At 34.6% G+C, this 17,494-nt stretch overlaps 1 protein-coding gene across 1 annotated transcript; it reads right to left on the reverse strand.

The window, feature by feature from the left end:
• Nucleotides 1-294: 294 nt before the first annotated feature.
• On the reverse strand, nt 295-16,469 carry LOC143144492 (zinc finger protein Elbow). The gene is made up of 2 exons (XM_076306949.1): nt 16,078-16,469; nt 295-3,070 (listed from the first exon to the last, which is right to left on the reverse strand). The coding sequence occupies exons 1-2, from the start codon at nt 16,138-16,140 to the stop codon at nt 1,688-1,690; spliced, it is 1,446 nt and encodes a 481-aa protein (XP_076163064.1). The 5' UTR covers nt 16,141-16,469; the 3' UTR covers nt 295-1,687.
• Nucleotides 16,470-17,494: the final 1,025 nt, after the last annotated feature.

Raw genomic sequence — 17,494 nt, forward strand, 5'->3', positions numbered from 1 at the left:
TCAGCATCGACTAAAATTTACGATTACTGTATCCTGTTACGGCTATTTGTACGAACTTCGAACGAAAAGTGTGTCGTAAATTTGTTGCCGGAATTCAATTTCGATTACCCAGTCCTCAGCGAAAATTTACCCCGATTGTTGCTCTAACAAATTCACCGTCACGTTGGTTATCAACAGCTACCACCGCTGCGTTCAAGCAAAACGTTTATAACACATTAGCACTTATATCTATAATACCTACCGCTACGTTCGATAACAGAAAGAAAGGCACAAAGTAACAAACGTACTAACAAGCACTGGTAAACATAGTTTCGTTTAATTTAATGCAATAATCGAATGATATATGTAACCTATACCTGTTCTAAATACAAATAACGAGCTGCGACGCAGTTGGAACGACCGAGTACAATATCCTTGACGTTGAACACGTTAAGATTATCGTTATACTTGTTTTTGTACTATTCTTAAACCAACGTGATGATTTCTAGACAGTTATTCTTGCGTTTGATCGATGTGTGTACTTGCAGACTGATTACATCACGATAAACGATGCGATAAAAATGTTTCTTTCGTCGCTGCGAAGATTCGTGAACGTGTCGATGTTATAAATAGCCGCCCGTTATTCGTTGCGTCGAATAAAAAGACTCCGTGATCGCGCATGTATCGATAAATTCTAAAATCACGCGTATACGTATATACATAGAATAATTCTCTGTAGCGGAAGCGCAATATATCTCACTCACGCACAATACCTTTCTCACTCGGAAATCACAGTTGAACATTGGTTTGTCAACGTTACCCGTGGCACTCGTTCGTTTTATTTTTCAATATTAAGTGGCACGTCGGATGCAGTGATCCCGGCTACAACGAAGCTGAATGTTTCACTTTGTGCGTCGGGGAATCATTTTTAATCGAAAATAAGTTGTCAACTCGGAAAACGTAACACCTCGTGGACAGTATAACAATAGAGAGTGATCGTAATCGTGGGACGCGCGTACGTTCGTTGAACGTTGAAATTTTTCTGATAATTGTAACTCAAGGCTGGCGAACATCTGTATTAAAATTAAGCACCGGGGATCGTTTCACCGCCATGATACAAAAGTTCATGATTTCGTAGCGGTTGTTGGGAGAAATTTATTTAGGCTGACGTTAGTTTCAGATTTTCTCCCCATTTCACTGTACACTCTGTTGTCCTCGAGCAAGAATCACAGTTAAATGTTCGATGCACCGATCCCTGCAATCCCTTTAACACTTTCCATCGGAAACTTCGTACATATTACGAAAGGTAAGTAGCGTAACGACGATAACATTTCGACGAAGACACAAAACGATCTCGTACGATAATCAATGAGTGGCGTATCGTTAGTGTTTGCTTTTGTAGAGAATTTAGCGACGGAACGTTCGAAGCAATTTGACGTCAACAAGAAAGAAATAAGGATTTCAAAGCATCCTAGTATTACCGTATTAAACGTTACCGCGGATACCATCGAACCAATTTATTCTTTTAACGAGATTACGAGATTACCTTAAAGATAATACTTCTTTTTGCGTTCGAATTCCGTGTCTTCTCTCATACCAATGTATCAAGCACACCCTCATACTTTACACATGGATCACAGTTAAACGGTTGATACTTCTTTTTTGTTTTCTTTCTTTTTTACACGTCCAATCGGCAAAGTTCGAGGACTCATTGGGGCATACCGGACGCGGCGCCGAGACGAGGAGCACCGTATAACGAATACGGGGAGAAATACGGTGGTAAACCTGCGGGAGTGTGAGGATGCGGTGGTGGTAGCGGTAAACCCAGAGACGATAAAGACGGTGGCAATAACGGCGATGGTTTCCCGTATGGATGATAACGCGCGGTTGCGAGAGGACTCAAAGGTGGCGTCGGATAAGTTCTGGAAAACAAAGGATGCGTCGGTGGTAATCCGACGGAGGGCGAGAGCAGAGACAGTGTGGCCACCGAGGGATCCGTGGCACCGCTCGTCGTCACGCTGGTATGACTCCTCAGATGCTGGAGCAACTCGTCCGACGTGGAGAACCTTTTGCCGCAGTACGCGGTGTCACCAGCGATCCAGTTGCAAACGTATGGAAGCTGAGAGGCCGCCGCCAGAGCAGCCAACTGTGCGTGAGCGTAAGCGGCAACACCCAACGCTCCGTAAGGCGTACCGGGTTTGTGATCGCACTGGGCGCAGCCAGCGGGACAGGAACCGGGTGCACTGGCAGTGCTGGAAGCTAACTTCCCGTTGGCGACCGCGCTCGCTGAGCTTACCAGTAGATGAGAATTCAATTGACAACCGGTACAGTACGGATCACGGCAAACGGGCATCAGTGTATCGGGGCCTGCGGCACTCTTCAATCTGGCGTAACTCAAGTACGGATTTCCAGCTACGAGACCGTTCTTCAAGGCGGCGTGGTGTTGAGACACCAAAGAGTTGGCCATCACGTCCACTGGCAACTGTGGATTGTAGCCCAGATAGGCGGAGGTCGAGGACGCTAAACTGACACCCGGCTTGAAAGTTCCTAATGGAAGATCCTTGATGGACGGATCCGTCATAGCTAGAACACCCGCAGGGCTAACCACGGCCGGTTGAGAGGAATTTGACGAATCCAGCTGACTCGACGACAGATTCGGCGCCGATGTCCTCGAAGCTGGTGATTCCCGTGCGACGTCCCCGTTCGGTGTCGCAGTTTTTCGACCTTGCGGTGTCACTGCTCGGACAGACGAGGCGCTCTGATTACTCGAGCATCGTTTATTACCGCTACCAGGTGTCCTCGAACGTCCAGACGTCGAGTGACTAGAGGCTGAACGCTGCTCATCCGGACTCGCTGCTTTCTCACGGCCCAAACACGACTCGTATGGCTTGAAATTGGTTTTGTTGGACTCTGTGGACGTTGGCGCGATTGCCGGCGACGACTTTTCACGCGACTGATCCGCAGACTTCGACGATTTGTTACTCGACGGTTTGTCCAACGAGCCCAGGAGAGATTTATTGGACGGCGTGTCTGCTCCTATTTGACTGCAAGTCTGGGCGAGGAGTGCAAGCGGGCTCTTCTTCGCGTCCAACTGAAATCAAAATAAATACACGAGTGAAGTGATTTGTAGTTAGATCGCTTATGTTCGTATATGTGGATGGTTTTCAAAAATTTTGATGGTAGAATAACGCAATTACTTGGTCGTATCCCATCGGCCGTTTATAAAGGTTATTTGGATTCGACTCGAAATAACCGGTTACACGTAGACTTTATGGGTTTCGCTGTAAACGAAACGTTTCCGAAGATCGTGATAAAAGAATTTTTTTTCAAATTTTGTTAATTTCTGAACTAATTAATCGCGTTATTAATTGCGCGTGAAACGTATTGTTACAGTAAAACCGTGAAGTGGAATGAATATACATGTGCATTTAGTTATTAGGACATTCATATTCATATACGAAGATATTACCCACATCGTACGAATTAACTAGATATACGGGAACACTGACAATTAAAAAGTTAAAAGCAACTTTGTTATAATTTCATTTTAACATGAAATAAATATACGGAAAAATCTGTTATTATAAAATTTTGAAAATGTACGTCTTTTTTAAAGTAAATTCATTACTTTTGATATCGATTAAGTTTCATTTTGCACTACTCGATTTACTTATATCAAGGATTATAATTCAAAGCGTATCAAATGTGACATGTTATGTATATTAAACTATAAATTGTTATACTTATTTAGGTTCCAACTATTTGCTTATAACTAATAATATTTAGCCATCAAAGGAGGATGTTCAAAAATGATTGTTTTTGGTATTGCCTGGAAATGAAAAATTCATGCAAATCAATCATGATTTTAGAGAGTCCTTAAAGGAAAAAAAATGTCCTTATTAAGAACATTTGAAAGATGCGTTCAAAGTACGAATATGATAATAATCAAACCTACGTATATATATTTTACATTTTGTGTAAACACTATTCTGCATTTTATAAATTTCTAAAGTGAAATCTTTTGCAGGTGCATTTTGGAAATCATTAACAGTTGAACAAGTTAATCGGTCGCGACTTATTATGAAAAATCGTTACATTATAGACGTAGTTAATGGACGTATAAAAAATCTTTTCAAGTATTTTGATGAAAACATCCAAAATACTCATTCATTCCATGACTTCAAAACAACTTGTACCATTTTAAACGCAACATTTACATCATCTACCTCTACCCTTGATCGTCTTATTACACATAGAATTTTGCAATATTCAAACAGAATTAATCATTTGTCGCAACTGATTCAAGCGGAAACATGAATATAAAGCGAGCACAATTCCAACGTACAAAAATTACAGAATTGCAGTTTCGGATTTGCTTGATTTCAAGTTTCAATTCATCTGCTCGTTGAGTTTCTTACCAATTATTTTGAACACGGTTCGATATCCGAAGAATATAAACTAATAAGTTATTCAATATCGAACGACAAAACTTATCGAGCAACCTAATATATGTAAGTTCTATTATCGTCATATTCATACTTTAAACGCATTTTTATTCTTTGGAAGACACTCTAGAAGAAAAAATGGACATTTTTTAACACCCTTCTTCGTCGTTTTAGTTTGGAATACATATGCACAAATATTTATTGTGTTAATATCCAGTATACAGATATTACACATTAAATAAAACCACAAAGTGCTTGTTTTTTTATTATCAATTTAACAGAAACACAGTTGTGTTTGTGTGTTATCGTTTCACGAAAAAATGGTTACAAGTATCACTATGAAAAAAAAAAACAAATACCACGTGTATTTACTTTGTTACCAAATTTGATAGTCGAATTTAAAATATAAACTATCTAATATCGCACAATTGCTGAGAAGATGGTTTTACGTACGATATATCTCATTTACAATTGCTTCTGCAGCAAAAACCTGCATAATAAAAGTTACTGTAGATTAAATTTGAGAACCTGTATTTTCTACGAAACCGAGATAAAACTAAAACATATTTTTGTCTAAATATTTGTTATCGCGCCACGGAAATTTTCAATATTTTGGAGACAATCAAAAAATTATATTGCATTCGTGTTACATACATATATATTATCATTATCATCGATATGGTCAATCGTTAATGTTCTTTATACTAGCAGGTTTTTTTTTATGTAATATTTTTATATATTTTAACATGAACATAATCTCTCATATTTCACTGTTTCTTTTTCTTTGTTTGTAACTGTAAAGTTGTAATATTTTACTTTTTTACGATTACAGAGCTGCAAACTAGAAGACATATTTTAGTTGAAAACTTTTGACACCTAATATTTTAAGAACTGTATCCAAGTGACAAAGTGATAAGTCCAAACTACGTTCTAAGATATCTTTATTAAGTTGGATGGTCGAAGTTAGATATTGATATCCCCATCTTTAATTGGGAAAGCTTCTTTTTATGAATAAAATGAGTGGTAAGAACAAGAAAAAACTTTGTCAGTATTTCACTGAATATTTAAAGTTTGGTTTCATACCTGTTTTTCAGGATGAACAGTTACCATTCTGTCTATTTTGTGAACATTATCCGATCAACATATTAATGAAAAAAAAAGTCGTCTCGAACTACTTTTAAAGGCGAAACATAGCATTTATATGAGTTATGACTCCAACTTCTGAAAGTATCAACGATAAATGCATTGTTTTCTGTACGAACTGCTGTTTAAAATCGTACTTAAAGTTAGTTATAAAAGTTTCTTGGTCATAATTAAATCAGGAAAAATCTCGCTGCAGAGGAGAATTTAATTAACTGAGCAGTATAAACTTTTCTCAAGACAATTGTGCGAAAGATAACAAAGATGTTCAAGAAATGTCACTAAACGATAACGTTCTTAACAAAAGAATTCGTGAGATGGTTAAAGATGGTCAATACAGCTGGATGAATCAACTGTAAAAAAATAGTGAGGTTTTATTGATAAGCTACGTAAGGTATATTGACAATGGTGAATTTACTAAAGAGATACTATTTTATGGAGCATTGAAAACCATTACAATTGTCATTAATATATATATATATATATATATATATATATATATATATATATATATATAAGGAACTCAAAAATTATTTAGGTAAAACTCAATTATCAATGAAAAATATTACATCATGTGCTATGGTTAGTGTTCCAGTTACGATTGGAAAGAAAAGTAATTATTTAAAATTAATGAAAGGTGACAATTCTGAAATTTCGTTTGTGCATTGCATTATTCGCAACAAAAATTTAGTTTCCAAAAAATGTTTACCTGTTCTAAATATTGAATTCAATTCTAAAGTGTATCAACATTATCAAAATAAGTGCTATGTGTGAGCATCTCTTAAAACAATTTTGTGAGGATGAAAGTGCTGACTCTGTTAGATTGTTATTTCACACCGAAATTAAGTGGTTGTCGCGAGAGAATTACTTGAGAAGATTCATGGAATTACTTGATATTCTTAGTGAGTTTTTCAACGATAAATTTGTGACGAAACCCTTAAAAGCAGTTGATGGTCGAGCATTTATGGATTATCTGAAAGACATCTTTGAAAAGTTGAATATGTTAAATAGGCAATTGCAAGGAGCAAACAAGATCCATGTTGATGCAAAGGTTAAAAAATTTAGCTAAAAAATTTGACCAATTTTGTTACACACAACTGGGGTAACTGATGCTGTTGTACATATTTTTGTGGATAACCTGAACAAAATCAACTGTAATTTAAATGATAGATTTTGTGATGTAAAAGAAATAGTAGACTTGACTGTTGTGACTATGCCGTATGAATTGTCAGAAATGTAAAATGATGAGTTTATTAAAACATTATTTAACATAAAAGGAAAAATGGCATAGTTTCGCGACGAGGCAAGAAATACCCAAATTTAACTACGTTTGCAAGAAAATTACTGTTGCTATTAAAATTAAAAGTCTTTGACAAGCCTGGACAGCTTTAATACTGCATATGATTTACTACTGAAAAAAAGTGAATCGTCCAAATATTACAAACTGTGGGGATTTGAAATTGAAATTAACTAAATTAATACCTTAAATAAAAATCCTTTGCAGCGAACACCAAGTTCAAGGATCATCTAAACTTTGATTTATGTTCTAAAATACAAAATGTAATATAAAATTTATGTATATTCATCGAGGACGGTAAAATTAAAAACAGTTTTATCTATCTGCCTTTGTTTTTATTTGAAGTATAATACGTATTTATATTTTTTCAGAACTTGATTAAGTATTATACACCAGGGGTCATAAAAGTCTTTGAGGCGTTCAGGTGAGGCACGATTCAAAAAAAGTTGGGAAACACTGAGCTTGAGAGATTGCAATGAAACTTGGAACGTATCCATATATAATATAAGTTACAAGACGTTACAAAATCGAGTGGGGGACGAGAAAAGCTATAAATGTACGATATATCGGTTACAGTTGGTTTTACAATAAAAACGAAAAATTATGTAAAGTAAATTTAGAAATTTTTTTGTTGCATACAATATTTTCGATAAATGTGATAACAACTGAGATAACGAGTCTATTCCTACTTTTGGTATGTACCTTCCCTATAAGGGTAAGTAGCAACAGAGCTCTGCTTATTTATGCCCTAGAAAAATCTTTATAAAACGTTATTATGTAATAATACTAAAATCCGTTTTGCGTTCAAGCGATATTTTTAACTATAAAAAACGTTGAGTAATTCAACTAGTGCATTAACCTCCCGGCAGCCATGCTTTCGTCTATTTTGACCTATGTTCTCAAAGGGTTCGTGACAATTGTATTTTGCCAATATTTCTTTATGTAATATTCTATATATTACAAATAGTGTACTCTGTAGACATTGTAAGAAATAAATACTATTTGTCAGTTCTTTGTTTATGTTTTCTTTAGATCTTCTTTACACTTTTTAAAAACAATCCTTCAATTTCGAAATATCAATTGCAGTAAGAAAAGAATCACGATTCGAAGTAACAAAAATAGAAAAGAATGTAGATGAGGGTCTGGACTAACTCAGTCATAGTTGTTGCTGGATTGTTAGAAGTATCCGCTTTTGGAGGATTAATAAGGTTTCAACTCTGACTGTTTTACGAGAACTATGACTCACGTTGTATCAAGCGACCTTATAAACATGACTATTTCTTACCACGAATACGGGTTTTATGACGATACGTCAATACTTGGATATGCTATTTTTTCTTGCGAATCAATAATTCTGAAATAACTATACGTAAATTGATAAAGTAAAATAATAGAATTAGCCACGAACTACTCTATACTCTTATTTATAAAAACAAAAACTTCGAATTCGTGGAAAAAGATTAGAGTAACATTTTCTAACAATTTCAGAAATTTCCTCAGCAGCTTGATCATTTAACTGGTTTGTTACCAAAATAATCAAAAATTCAACTAACCGTATCTTCTTAATTTCTAATTATGTATATATTTGGAAATGTAAGATAACCATAGTGGATCAATGGATAAAATGATTTCATCGTACGCAATTCATCGGATATTATATTCAGAGGCATACCTAAGTTATTCGGTATCCACGACAATCTTTTCTTCGTTATCACTATTAACCGATTTTTACATTTAAACACGGAGAAAAATATTGGGCTGATCGATAAATCTTTACGGATTTGTCAAAAAATGTCGCTTTTCTCGTTTTAGATCGATGTCTACTTAAAAAATTATTGAATTTTTGTAAATATAAATAAGTGATGATATCTCTACAATTTCTCTTTCTTGAAGAGATGTTAAGAAACGAAACATTAGATGGTCTAGATCAAACACGTGAAACAAAGCTCATGAGTTTAGACACCTTTGGCCACTCTGCTTTTTCACCATGATATGCATCACAGTGTTATCTGCCACCGTGCTATGTGATATGCGCCTAATGCAGTCGTGCTCTATGAAAATTAATGTATCGTCGTATTATGAAAGAAATGTTCAGTAGAAGTAGAAACACGCGAACTTCGTTAATTTCTTTGCTTCTCAGCAACAGTGCAAGAAAAGGGAACAAGTTGCGCATGAGGGGGGGGGGGGGGGGGGGCATGCCTGGCCTGGATGATAAGGCACGCTCAAACCTGCTACTAATCATGATGTCCAAAGAATGACATTAACACTAGATTTACCAACCAGTCAAAATGACTGTTTCCAACTGCTTTCGTAATAAAATTTGCTTCAAATTTCATAGCATGTTTTTCAAAGACGTGACTGTTTTTATCCTACACACGTGATCAATCTTAAAAATGCCTTTTTTTCCTCAACAATTGGTTTTCTTTTAGATACATATAAGGTATATCTTAATATTCAGAAATCTGTCGGTAGTTCTAATGTTAATAAAAAATAATTCACGCTACACAGCGTGGGAAATTGCAGAAATATTAGAAATATCACGTAAGAAAACTCTTGGCATGATTAACACGTTCACAGTACACTGGCCCATGGATTGTAGTTTTGACATCGATAAAAATATCGCCCATACGATTAAATTGAAAGTTTATCTATAGTCGTGTAATCTAGATAGATTACAAGAATAATAATGTGTGTCGTTTAGAAAAGAAGATAAAATATTAATTGCTAAATGCGTATAAAATTTCCTACACATTCGATGGTTAGGTACACTCGAGTAGTATTCGTGGTTATAAGCGTGGACCGTGGACATGTTAAGATAATTTGTGCGAGGAAAATGTAATCGATCGTGTAATTCCCTGCTGACACGAAATAAAAACAAATGACTTTTTAAGTGCTTAGTTACGCGCGATGAGAAATATTGTTCATAAGAATATTCGACGAACTCGATACTAGGCTAAGCAGAATAAAACTCCGTTAACCACATCAGAAGCGAGTTTACGTCCAAAGAAGACTATGATGTTATGTACTGGTTAGTTTGGAAAAGTATTATGCATTTTGAGACTTTGCCATAGAATTAAACCATTAATAGAATGAAATATTGTTCTCAATTGGGCCACTGAAGAAAGTAATCCGAGAAAAACGTCCACAATAAATCAACAAAAAAATTATTTATTCGCGTAGATATTTGCAAAATTCCCCCAGTAGAAATACATTTAATTTATGGTACAAGTTGTAGATTTTTAACGAAAAGGCAATAAATTTCAGGACAACAGATTTTTGCATTTGCACGATAAAGGACAGAAGGTTATTCAACAAAATGATGAATCTATCACTGAAATTTGTTTAACTATCAAAAGTAATTTTAATTACTCATATTTTTCATTTATTATAAAAATTCGCAGACTTATCGACTAAAGCAATATATTATGTTTACAATCAGATTTTTAAACAGTACAACACTGTCGCAAACAAATTTAAAATAAGAAAAATGTTGTTAATTACAAATTTAGCTAACGATCAATATTGCATTTTCTTTTATTAAGAGCAAAAGCAGATAGTGACCTTATCAAAATTCATCTTCTCTGCATATTCATGATCAACTGAAAAAATGTCAGATTTGTCAGTCTTATCTAGCTTATGATTGAGTGTAAGATATTCTTTATCAATTTTAATTTCGAAAAACTTCTATCATATGAAGTAACAGACACAAAAACAATTAAAAAGAATCTCATTTACTATTGGATACATCACGGTACACAATATAATACATATTTTGTTAGTTTGGAGAATACGTGTTTTGATTTTGTAACTTAAATCGATAAAGTACTTTACTTTCAGCCTTCAAGTGATGAAATCTAGAACGTCAAGTGTGAACAGCAATTTTATGTCAAGCGATGGTTAATTAAAAGAAAACAAATGAAAAATGTATGTAGTATATATTTCTTAAAATAGTGTAATATTAATATTTCACTTTGTATAAGTGCATATGTGTTTTGTATACGTTTACTATACAAGTTTTATAATTCTATGCGCCACTCAAAAACGAGAATTATTGTATTGCAATTCCCCCTTCCTTCTTTATCCGCGATGACTCGAACTAAATATCACCATCTTTATTATAATACAATTTGTTACGTTTACAAAGAGAGTCAATTAATTGAAATTTTTAGCGCTGATAGATTTTTTTACCTAATTTACAAATATGTACCATTATAAGGTTAATTGCTTAATATTTTTGGAGATATTTATCATTAAAGTTTCAATATTCATTGAAAAATAGTCAAATTGACGGAAAGTGAACGAATGTTACTGAGACTCAAGAATTATATAACAGACTAATGCGACGGGTCTGGATTCGATTCTTCATTTGTGAATTTTCGTTTTTTTTTCGTTCATACATACGAAATAGTGCAGTATTTATTTTTAACATCAACTTTAAACTTGTATTAAAGAGTTTCAAGACTGTAACTATTTCATAGAAGCAAAAAGAGAAACATCTCTCAAATATTGAGAGCTAGCTTCACGACTGTTTAAGGAAAAAGAAATTTTTCAAAACGTAAATCGAGCCTGTTTTCGTGTCAAAATATTAAAAAAAAAAACAAATAATCGTACAACGGATACTTTATATATTTTTATACGATACTTTTTATATACTTTTATACAATATTCCTTTTGGATGAACAATAAATAAAGACGTTTTATCGCAATTGTTTGCATAGTACATAAAATTTAGAACTGTAAATAAAGACATTTTTATGACAATATATTTTTTGAGTATTTTATATATATAAACAAAAAAGGGAGAATCAAACAGTAGTACATAACACTTGGGCCACGACAATATTTATTCACTGTTGTTAAGTCAATTGTTCTTCAATGAATACCGAGACTTTAATTATAAATATCTAAAAAAATATTAAGTACAAAACTTATAGTCAGCCAAATCTACATAAAAAATATTATTCTTAATTTTTTATTTATTTTTGCTTGAAAAATCATCCCTTTCCTGGTCGTATTAAAACTATTGAGACCTTGCTGTATAATTTAAATATCTGGTAAATATTTTGAGGATTTGCTTCATTTTCTAGAAAAATGGTCACTCAACTATTTTAAAATTTTAAATGTCTAGTTTTATATAGTTTTTTAATAATAAATTCTTATATATGATAAATTAATAACAACTTTATATATATATAACACAATGCTAAAGATAGAAGTTTGTATAAAATTTCGAATGCGTGCTTCAATCATACCAGTCTACTTACACAGATTTGCTTTATGATTACAAAAAATATTTATCGTTACTGTTATACTTACGAATAATCTTTGCATTTTCATTGAGTGACGCGTATACTTAAACTCTTAAAAAACACATGCAAAGTTTTGTAACATTAATATGACATTACTTGTTACGTAATAGAAATACTTTCCCAACGTGCATGCTTGTCTGTACTTTATAAATAAAGAACTCTGAGAAAAGATAACACGTCAAGTGTCCTTAGCGTTTTATTCTCTGCTGTATCCTATAGGTATCTCTTGAGTCGGAGTAATGGACAAATTGTCAAGAGAGATGTAAATTGAATTCGATAACAAAAAATATTCCAAACGATAACATATTAAATGCGCATTTATACAGCTCAGAGTCGTTAATAAGTGAACAAACCAAATATGAGAGATGAAAACGATAGTGTATAATTAATGGTACGATACGTTTGCTGTATCTACCATACGCAAAATGTAAAACTTTTACTGCTTTTTTAATTATTATGAATATCTTATACAATGACACAGTTGTTCAAGCCTATTTGCAATAAGTAAGTAATCGACATTTAACAATTTTTTACCGTCGAATGTTTCATTATTCATTACCATGTTCTGGACAACTCAGAGGAATGAAATATTTATAAAAAAAAAAAAAGAAGAAGAGCTTGTTGTACACCGTGTACTATACATACGTAGTAATATTTCCATCGAATTTATTTCAAGTACCGAGGCAGCCCTAACGCCATTGAAAACTTTTGGATGGATACCTTAATGGCCCCGAAGACCTTACAAGCTATTGCCTATTCGCTAGTAGGGCGAGCTCATTATCGCTGTTATTAAACTGTTAGAAAAGATTTTAAAAATGAAAAATGTTACCTATTACATAAATATATTAGCAATTACGCGTAGTTTTCAATGCAGACGCGATTAGCGCGAGAGCGTGTATGAGAATTTAATATTGGCGCCGGGCGAGCATTCGCTTCGAAGTAGCGGAGATGATGCAGTTGGTATAATTAGCGTATACAGGAACGATATTTCTCGCGGCTGATACGTCCATCGAACAGATGTTCGCTGTAATTAAAATGCAACGTTCATGCAACTAACCCGCCGTTTACGGTTGCTTCTGCTAATGGCGCGATGCCGACAGTTATTAATGCCGTGAACTGCAACAGGCTATTACGGCATTACGGTTAAAGCTGTATGTTAATTGCACCCACAAAGTTAACGGAACGTTCGAACGTAATATTTTAATCTGTTAATGCTGTCCTGAACGTTATCTTCGATGATGACTTATATTTCAACGAACAGTAACCCTTTACCTTGTCCCATTACACGTGAATCATACTCCTCGCACATTTCTCAAGTATAAACTCAAATGACTTTTCGATAATTAACTATTAGAATAACATTCGTTACAGAGCTTTCTTGTATCAAATGATTTCGATATCATAGCAATAATTTTGTTTGGTCCAAGTTATCAGTGATAAACTTATATAATCTGTACAAGCGCGTTTGTTTTAAATTAAATCGTAAAACAAACGGTTGAGGATTAACAAAGGATCGTCAAATGGAAAAATAGTTGTTATCAGTTTTCATATAAAGTTCAACCTAATTATATTAAAAATGTTTTTCCCAGACTTTAACAATATGTTGCGTTTCCGTAAAAAGATCAATGATAATAGTACCAATTACTTATTGTTTCGTGTCCGTGATACCGATCAAAAATATTACGCATACTCTTGCTTGTATGCCAAAGGAAATGCATAATACAGTATGTTCACTGTCATATACTCTCGAGGTGCACGGCGTTTTTATTCTAGAAATCAACCTTTTTTATCTCAGGCCTTGCATGTACGGTTCGACGAGAGGAGTGAACGGAATGCACCGAGAGTGAGAGAGAGATGGGGCAACAGCGAGTGAGCTGCAGCGACCTGTTTCGCGCAGGGAATGAGTCACTTGCTAATGACAATTTTAATTTATATATTTTTCAGTAGATCATCGTAAGTGTTACTAAACTATTGTCGAGGTTATCTCGATGCAAATGAGCCTAAGCAGAATTTCATTCGACGTAACTCGTAACTTTGAGCAACAGTTTCGCAAACCTTGCGCCAAAGACGAACAATGTTATATTTCGGTAACACATGACGATGGAAAGCAACGTAGAGTAATTTATACGAGGCATTTCTTCGATCGAACCACGATTCGCGTACATTTTTATGCATCGAACGTGAAATCTAATTTCAATTTGCAATTTAAATTTCTATTCAATGAGTAAAAAGTCGTTTATCTTGGGTTCGTTAGTTCAAGTGTTTACGTAGATAAGAATTTTGATCGTTTTTGCCTTACGCCAATCACGTGCCCGTAAAAATGCCCCGAGTCAACTTCTGTTTAAACTTACTGCCAACAGGAGAACTTCGCCAATCCATTGGTAATATTTATATAAAGAAATAGTGAAAAATACAGAAATTTCCATTTTCCATTAGTGGATGAAATTTAAATCCGAGCGTGTACCTATAGCTTTCTCCTTCGACCACTGTCCACACGTGTTGATACGTCGCTCGCGTTGAGTAAAAACGAGTGATGAGAATGACTCCAACTTTTTTTGACCGCAACTATTTCGTTTGCCCGGTAGGTACGGCACTGAGGAAGTTATTTATTTACAACCGACGTTGGAAATAATATTCTTCATTATTAACACCTAGTAGTAATTCTTGTATTGGACGTGATCAAAAAATTCAATAAAGGAAAGCAAACAATCAGTGAAAAGTTAAAAATAGATGTAAGAAGTATATCTTAATTTACTCTCTTTTTGTTTAGCACGTAAGCATTTCAAAATTTAGAAACCGCAAAGAAAACATCCAATCTCCTCAAGAACGAGTTATTTGGTTTAGAATAAAAGAAAATTCAAATTGATGTCGATCCGTGATATCAATTTTGCGACGATAGTAACGTCTTACGTGGAAAATTTTATTTTCAACATTTATTCACAATTGTAGTGTTTAGTATCATGTTATAATACCTTTTAAAAAAATTGAAAACTAAATATACGTGTTAAAGTAATTGAAGGAATTCGGAACCAAGAAATCCTAATATATGGATCTATTTTCGTTAAACGTACATTAACGGTAAGGATAACCATCCTTTTGCAACATACAGAAACCTAGTGAGAAAATAAAAGAAATAAAAATAAGAAGGAACGAACCTACTTTTACAGTGTGAACATTCTCTCGTGTCTATCCTCACAGTATTGTTACCGAATCGCGTTTTGATTTATAGTGCTCGTAAATCAGTGAACGTCTGAGCAGAAACGTTGCCAGCACTCGCTGTCCTCAAAATAGTTTACAGGAGTTAAAGCGTAAGACGTGAAATGCATCGCAACTAATGAGCCGTCGAAACGATTGTCCTTCGCGGTACATATTTATTTCGCGCCGAGTTAACGATCCGATAGCGGCTGTTATTGCATTGACACCGTTTCACCAATGTTTAATTAATCGTGCTTTTAACGAATAAATCCTCAAGTTAGTTGCCATGTACATCTTTTATACACACACCTTTCGTAATTCCGCTGTTCAATCGAGTAACGATCTTTTATTTAAAAAGATATTCCATTTCTTCTTCTATAACGAAGAATATATACTCGTAACGGAATATATGTAAGTTGGTAAGATTGAAAATTATATTCAGATCTACGATAGACGGGGAAATTATGCAGGAAACTGTTTAGTTGATCGAAAAACTCGTAACGTCGCATGATTCACTTAATTGGTCAAGAAATACATTTTTCTCGTATAGGCTATATTTAGTATCGCACGTAAATGTTTCAAAAGAAATTGTCTATGGCTGAATTATTCTCAACGCATTCAAAATGTTTATATTTTGAACGCACTAAATTGTCACTGTACTCGCTGCAGAAGAAAAAAAATAAAACGAATAAGACGGAAACACAGCACTAACCGTAGTAGGCAGAGGCGTAAGGTATTCCGGACGGAGGTACTGATTCGCACTGGAAGTCAGCATCTTAGAAAAATGTTCGCTCTCTTTCTTCGCACAATTCTGCGTTTAACGGACAACACTATGATCACTCACGGCAGTCCACCGAGGACTGACAAACAAAACCTCGACGAATCGTGCAAACACTTTCGTACACTTCCTTATATCCGTTGTGGCAGAACAATGAAAGCGCACATAAACGAAGCCATTTGGCGGCTTTTAGAAGCGTATTCCTTGTACACACAATTCTCCTTCAACGTGCAAGAAACACAACACACTAGAATGTAGAGGAAAATGAAAAATGGGGGATACACGGTTCGCATTACACAACAAATAACATTTGCTTCTCGCGGCCGACTTCGAATCGCTACTGAGTAGGTTCGCGTACTGTTCCGTCGACCGAGCTTCCCCGTACCCCCCACCACTTGTCCATCGATGAGCGTTCAGCTGACTCACCCCGCCACGCCGCGCCCCGTCACGCACGCCGAGGAAGCTTACCCCTTCACGCTCGGTCGGTACATCCTATATAGTTTCTCCCACCGTTACACTTTGGGTATTCTAGCGATGGAAATGACACTCTTTTAAAAATCAAGTAGTTTCGACCAATTTTCCTACATTTTCCATACCAAATCTCAATTCTTATTGTTGGCGCGACATGACTAACAATTTATTTCGTTCCTTGTATATTTGATTACTTTTTTCACATGTCATTCATTTTATCGAGTTTTAAAAAACACTAATACAAATGACGACGAAGATAATTTTATTTTCGTGAATACTAATTAAATTTTTCCAATTATTCTTTGACAGCTTTATTCAAATAAATTCTTTCATACGAGGTTTCAGTTCAATTGTTATTTAGAAATGTTTAAATGAGAATTATGGAATTTTGTGGTCGACATTAAATAGATAAAGATATTTCAAAGATACTGCGAAGGACATCATTATATCACAAAGGGGAATATGTAAGTTCTTTTCACGTGTCATCGTAGCTTTAGAAAAAAGTATAACCAAGGACATCAAGGCCATTTTACCTGTTCATGCAATGTATAACGAATGGATTAGTTTTCAGGTCGATATTCAAAGCAATATCCTTCAGCTTGGACATATACATGGACTCGATTATTTATTCAAAAATATTGCATTACTTGGCAAAATAACTTTATATTACCTTGTATAATGTATGCCCCTCCTTTTGTCTTAATTGAAACTATAGTGTTACGTAAAATTATGTACCTGACTTTAGTAAACAAATAATAGTAACGGGACATTGTATAATCTAATCGTATGTAACTAATTTGCAACAGAAGTATCAGCTTATTTAAACGATTTCTAGAGCACTATTTTGAGTAACATTTAACGTGATATTAAACTTTAACAA

This window comes from Ptiloglossa arizonensis, chromosome 3, assembly GCF_051014685.1.
Source record: "Ptiloglossa arizonensis isolate GNS036 chromosome 3, iyPtiAriz1_principal, whole genome shotgun sequence".
In the NCBI taxonomy this organism is placed as follows: domain Eukaryota; kingdom Metazoa; phylum Arthropoda; class Insecta; order Hymenoptera; family Colletidae; genus Ptiloglossa; species Ptiloglossa arizonensis.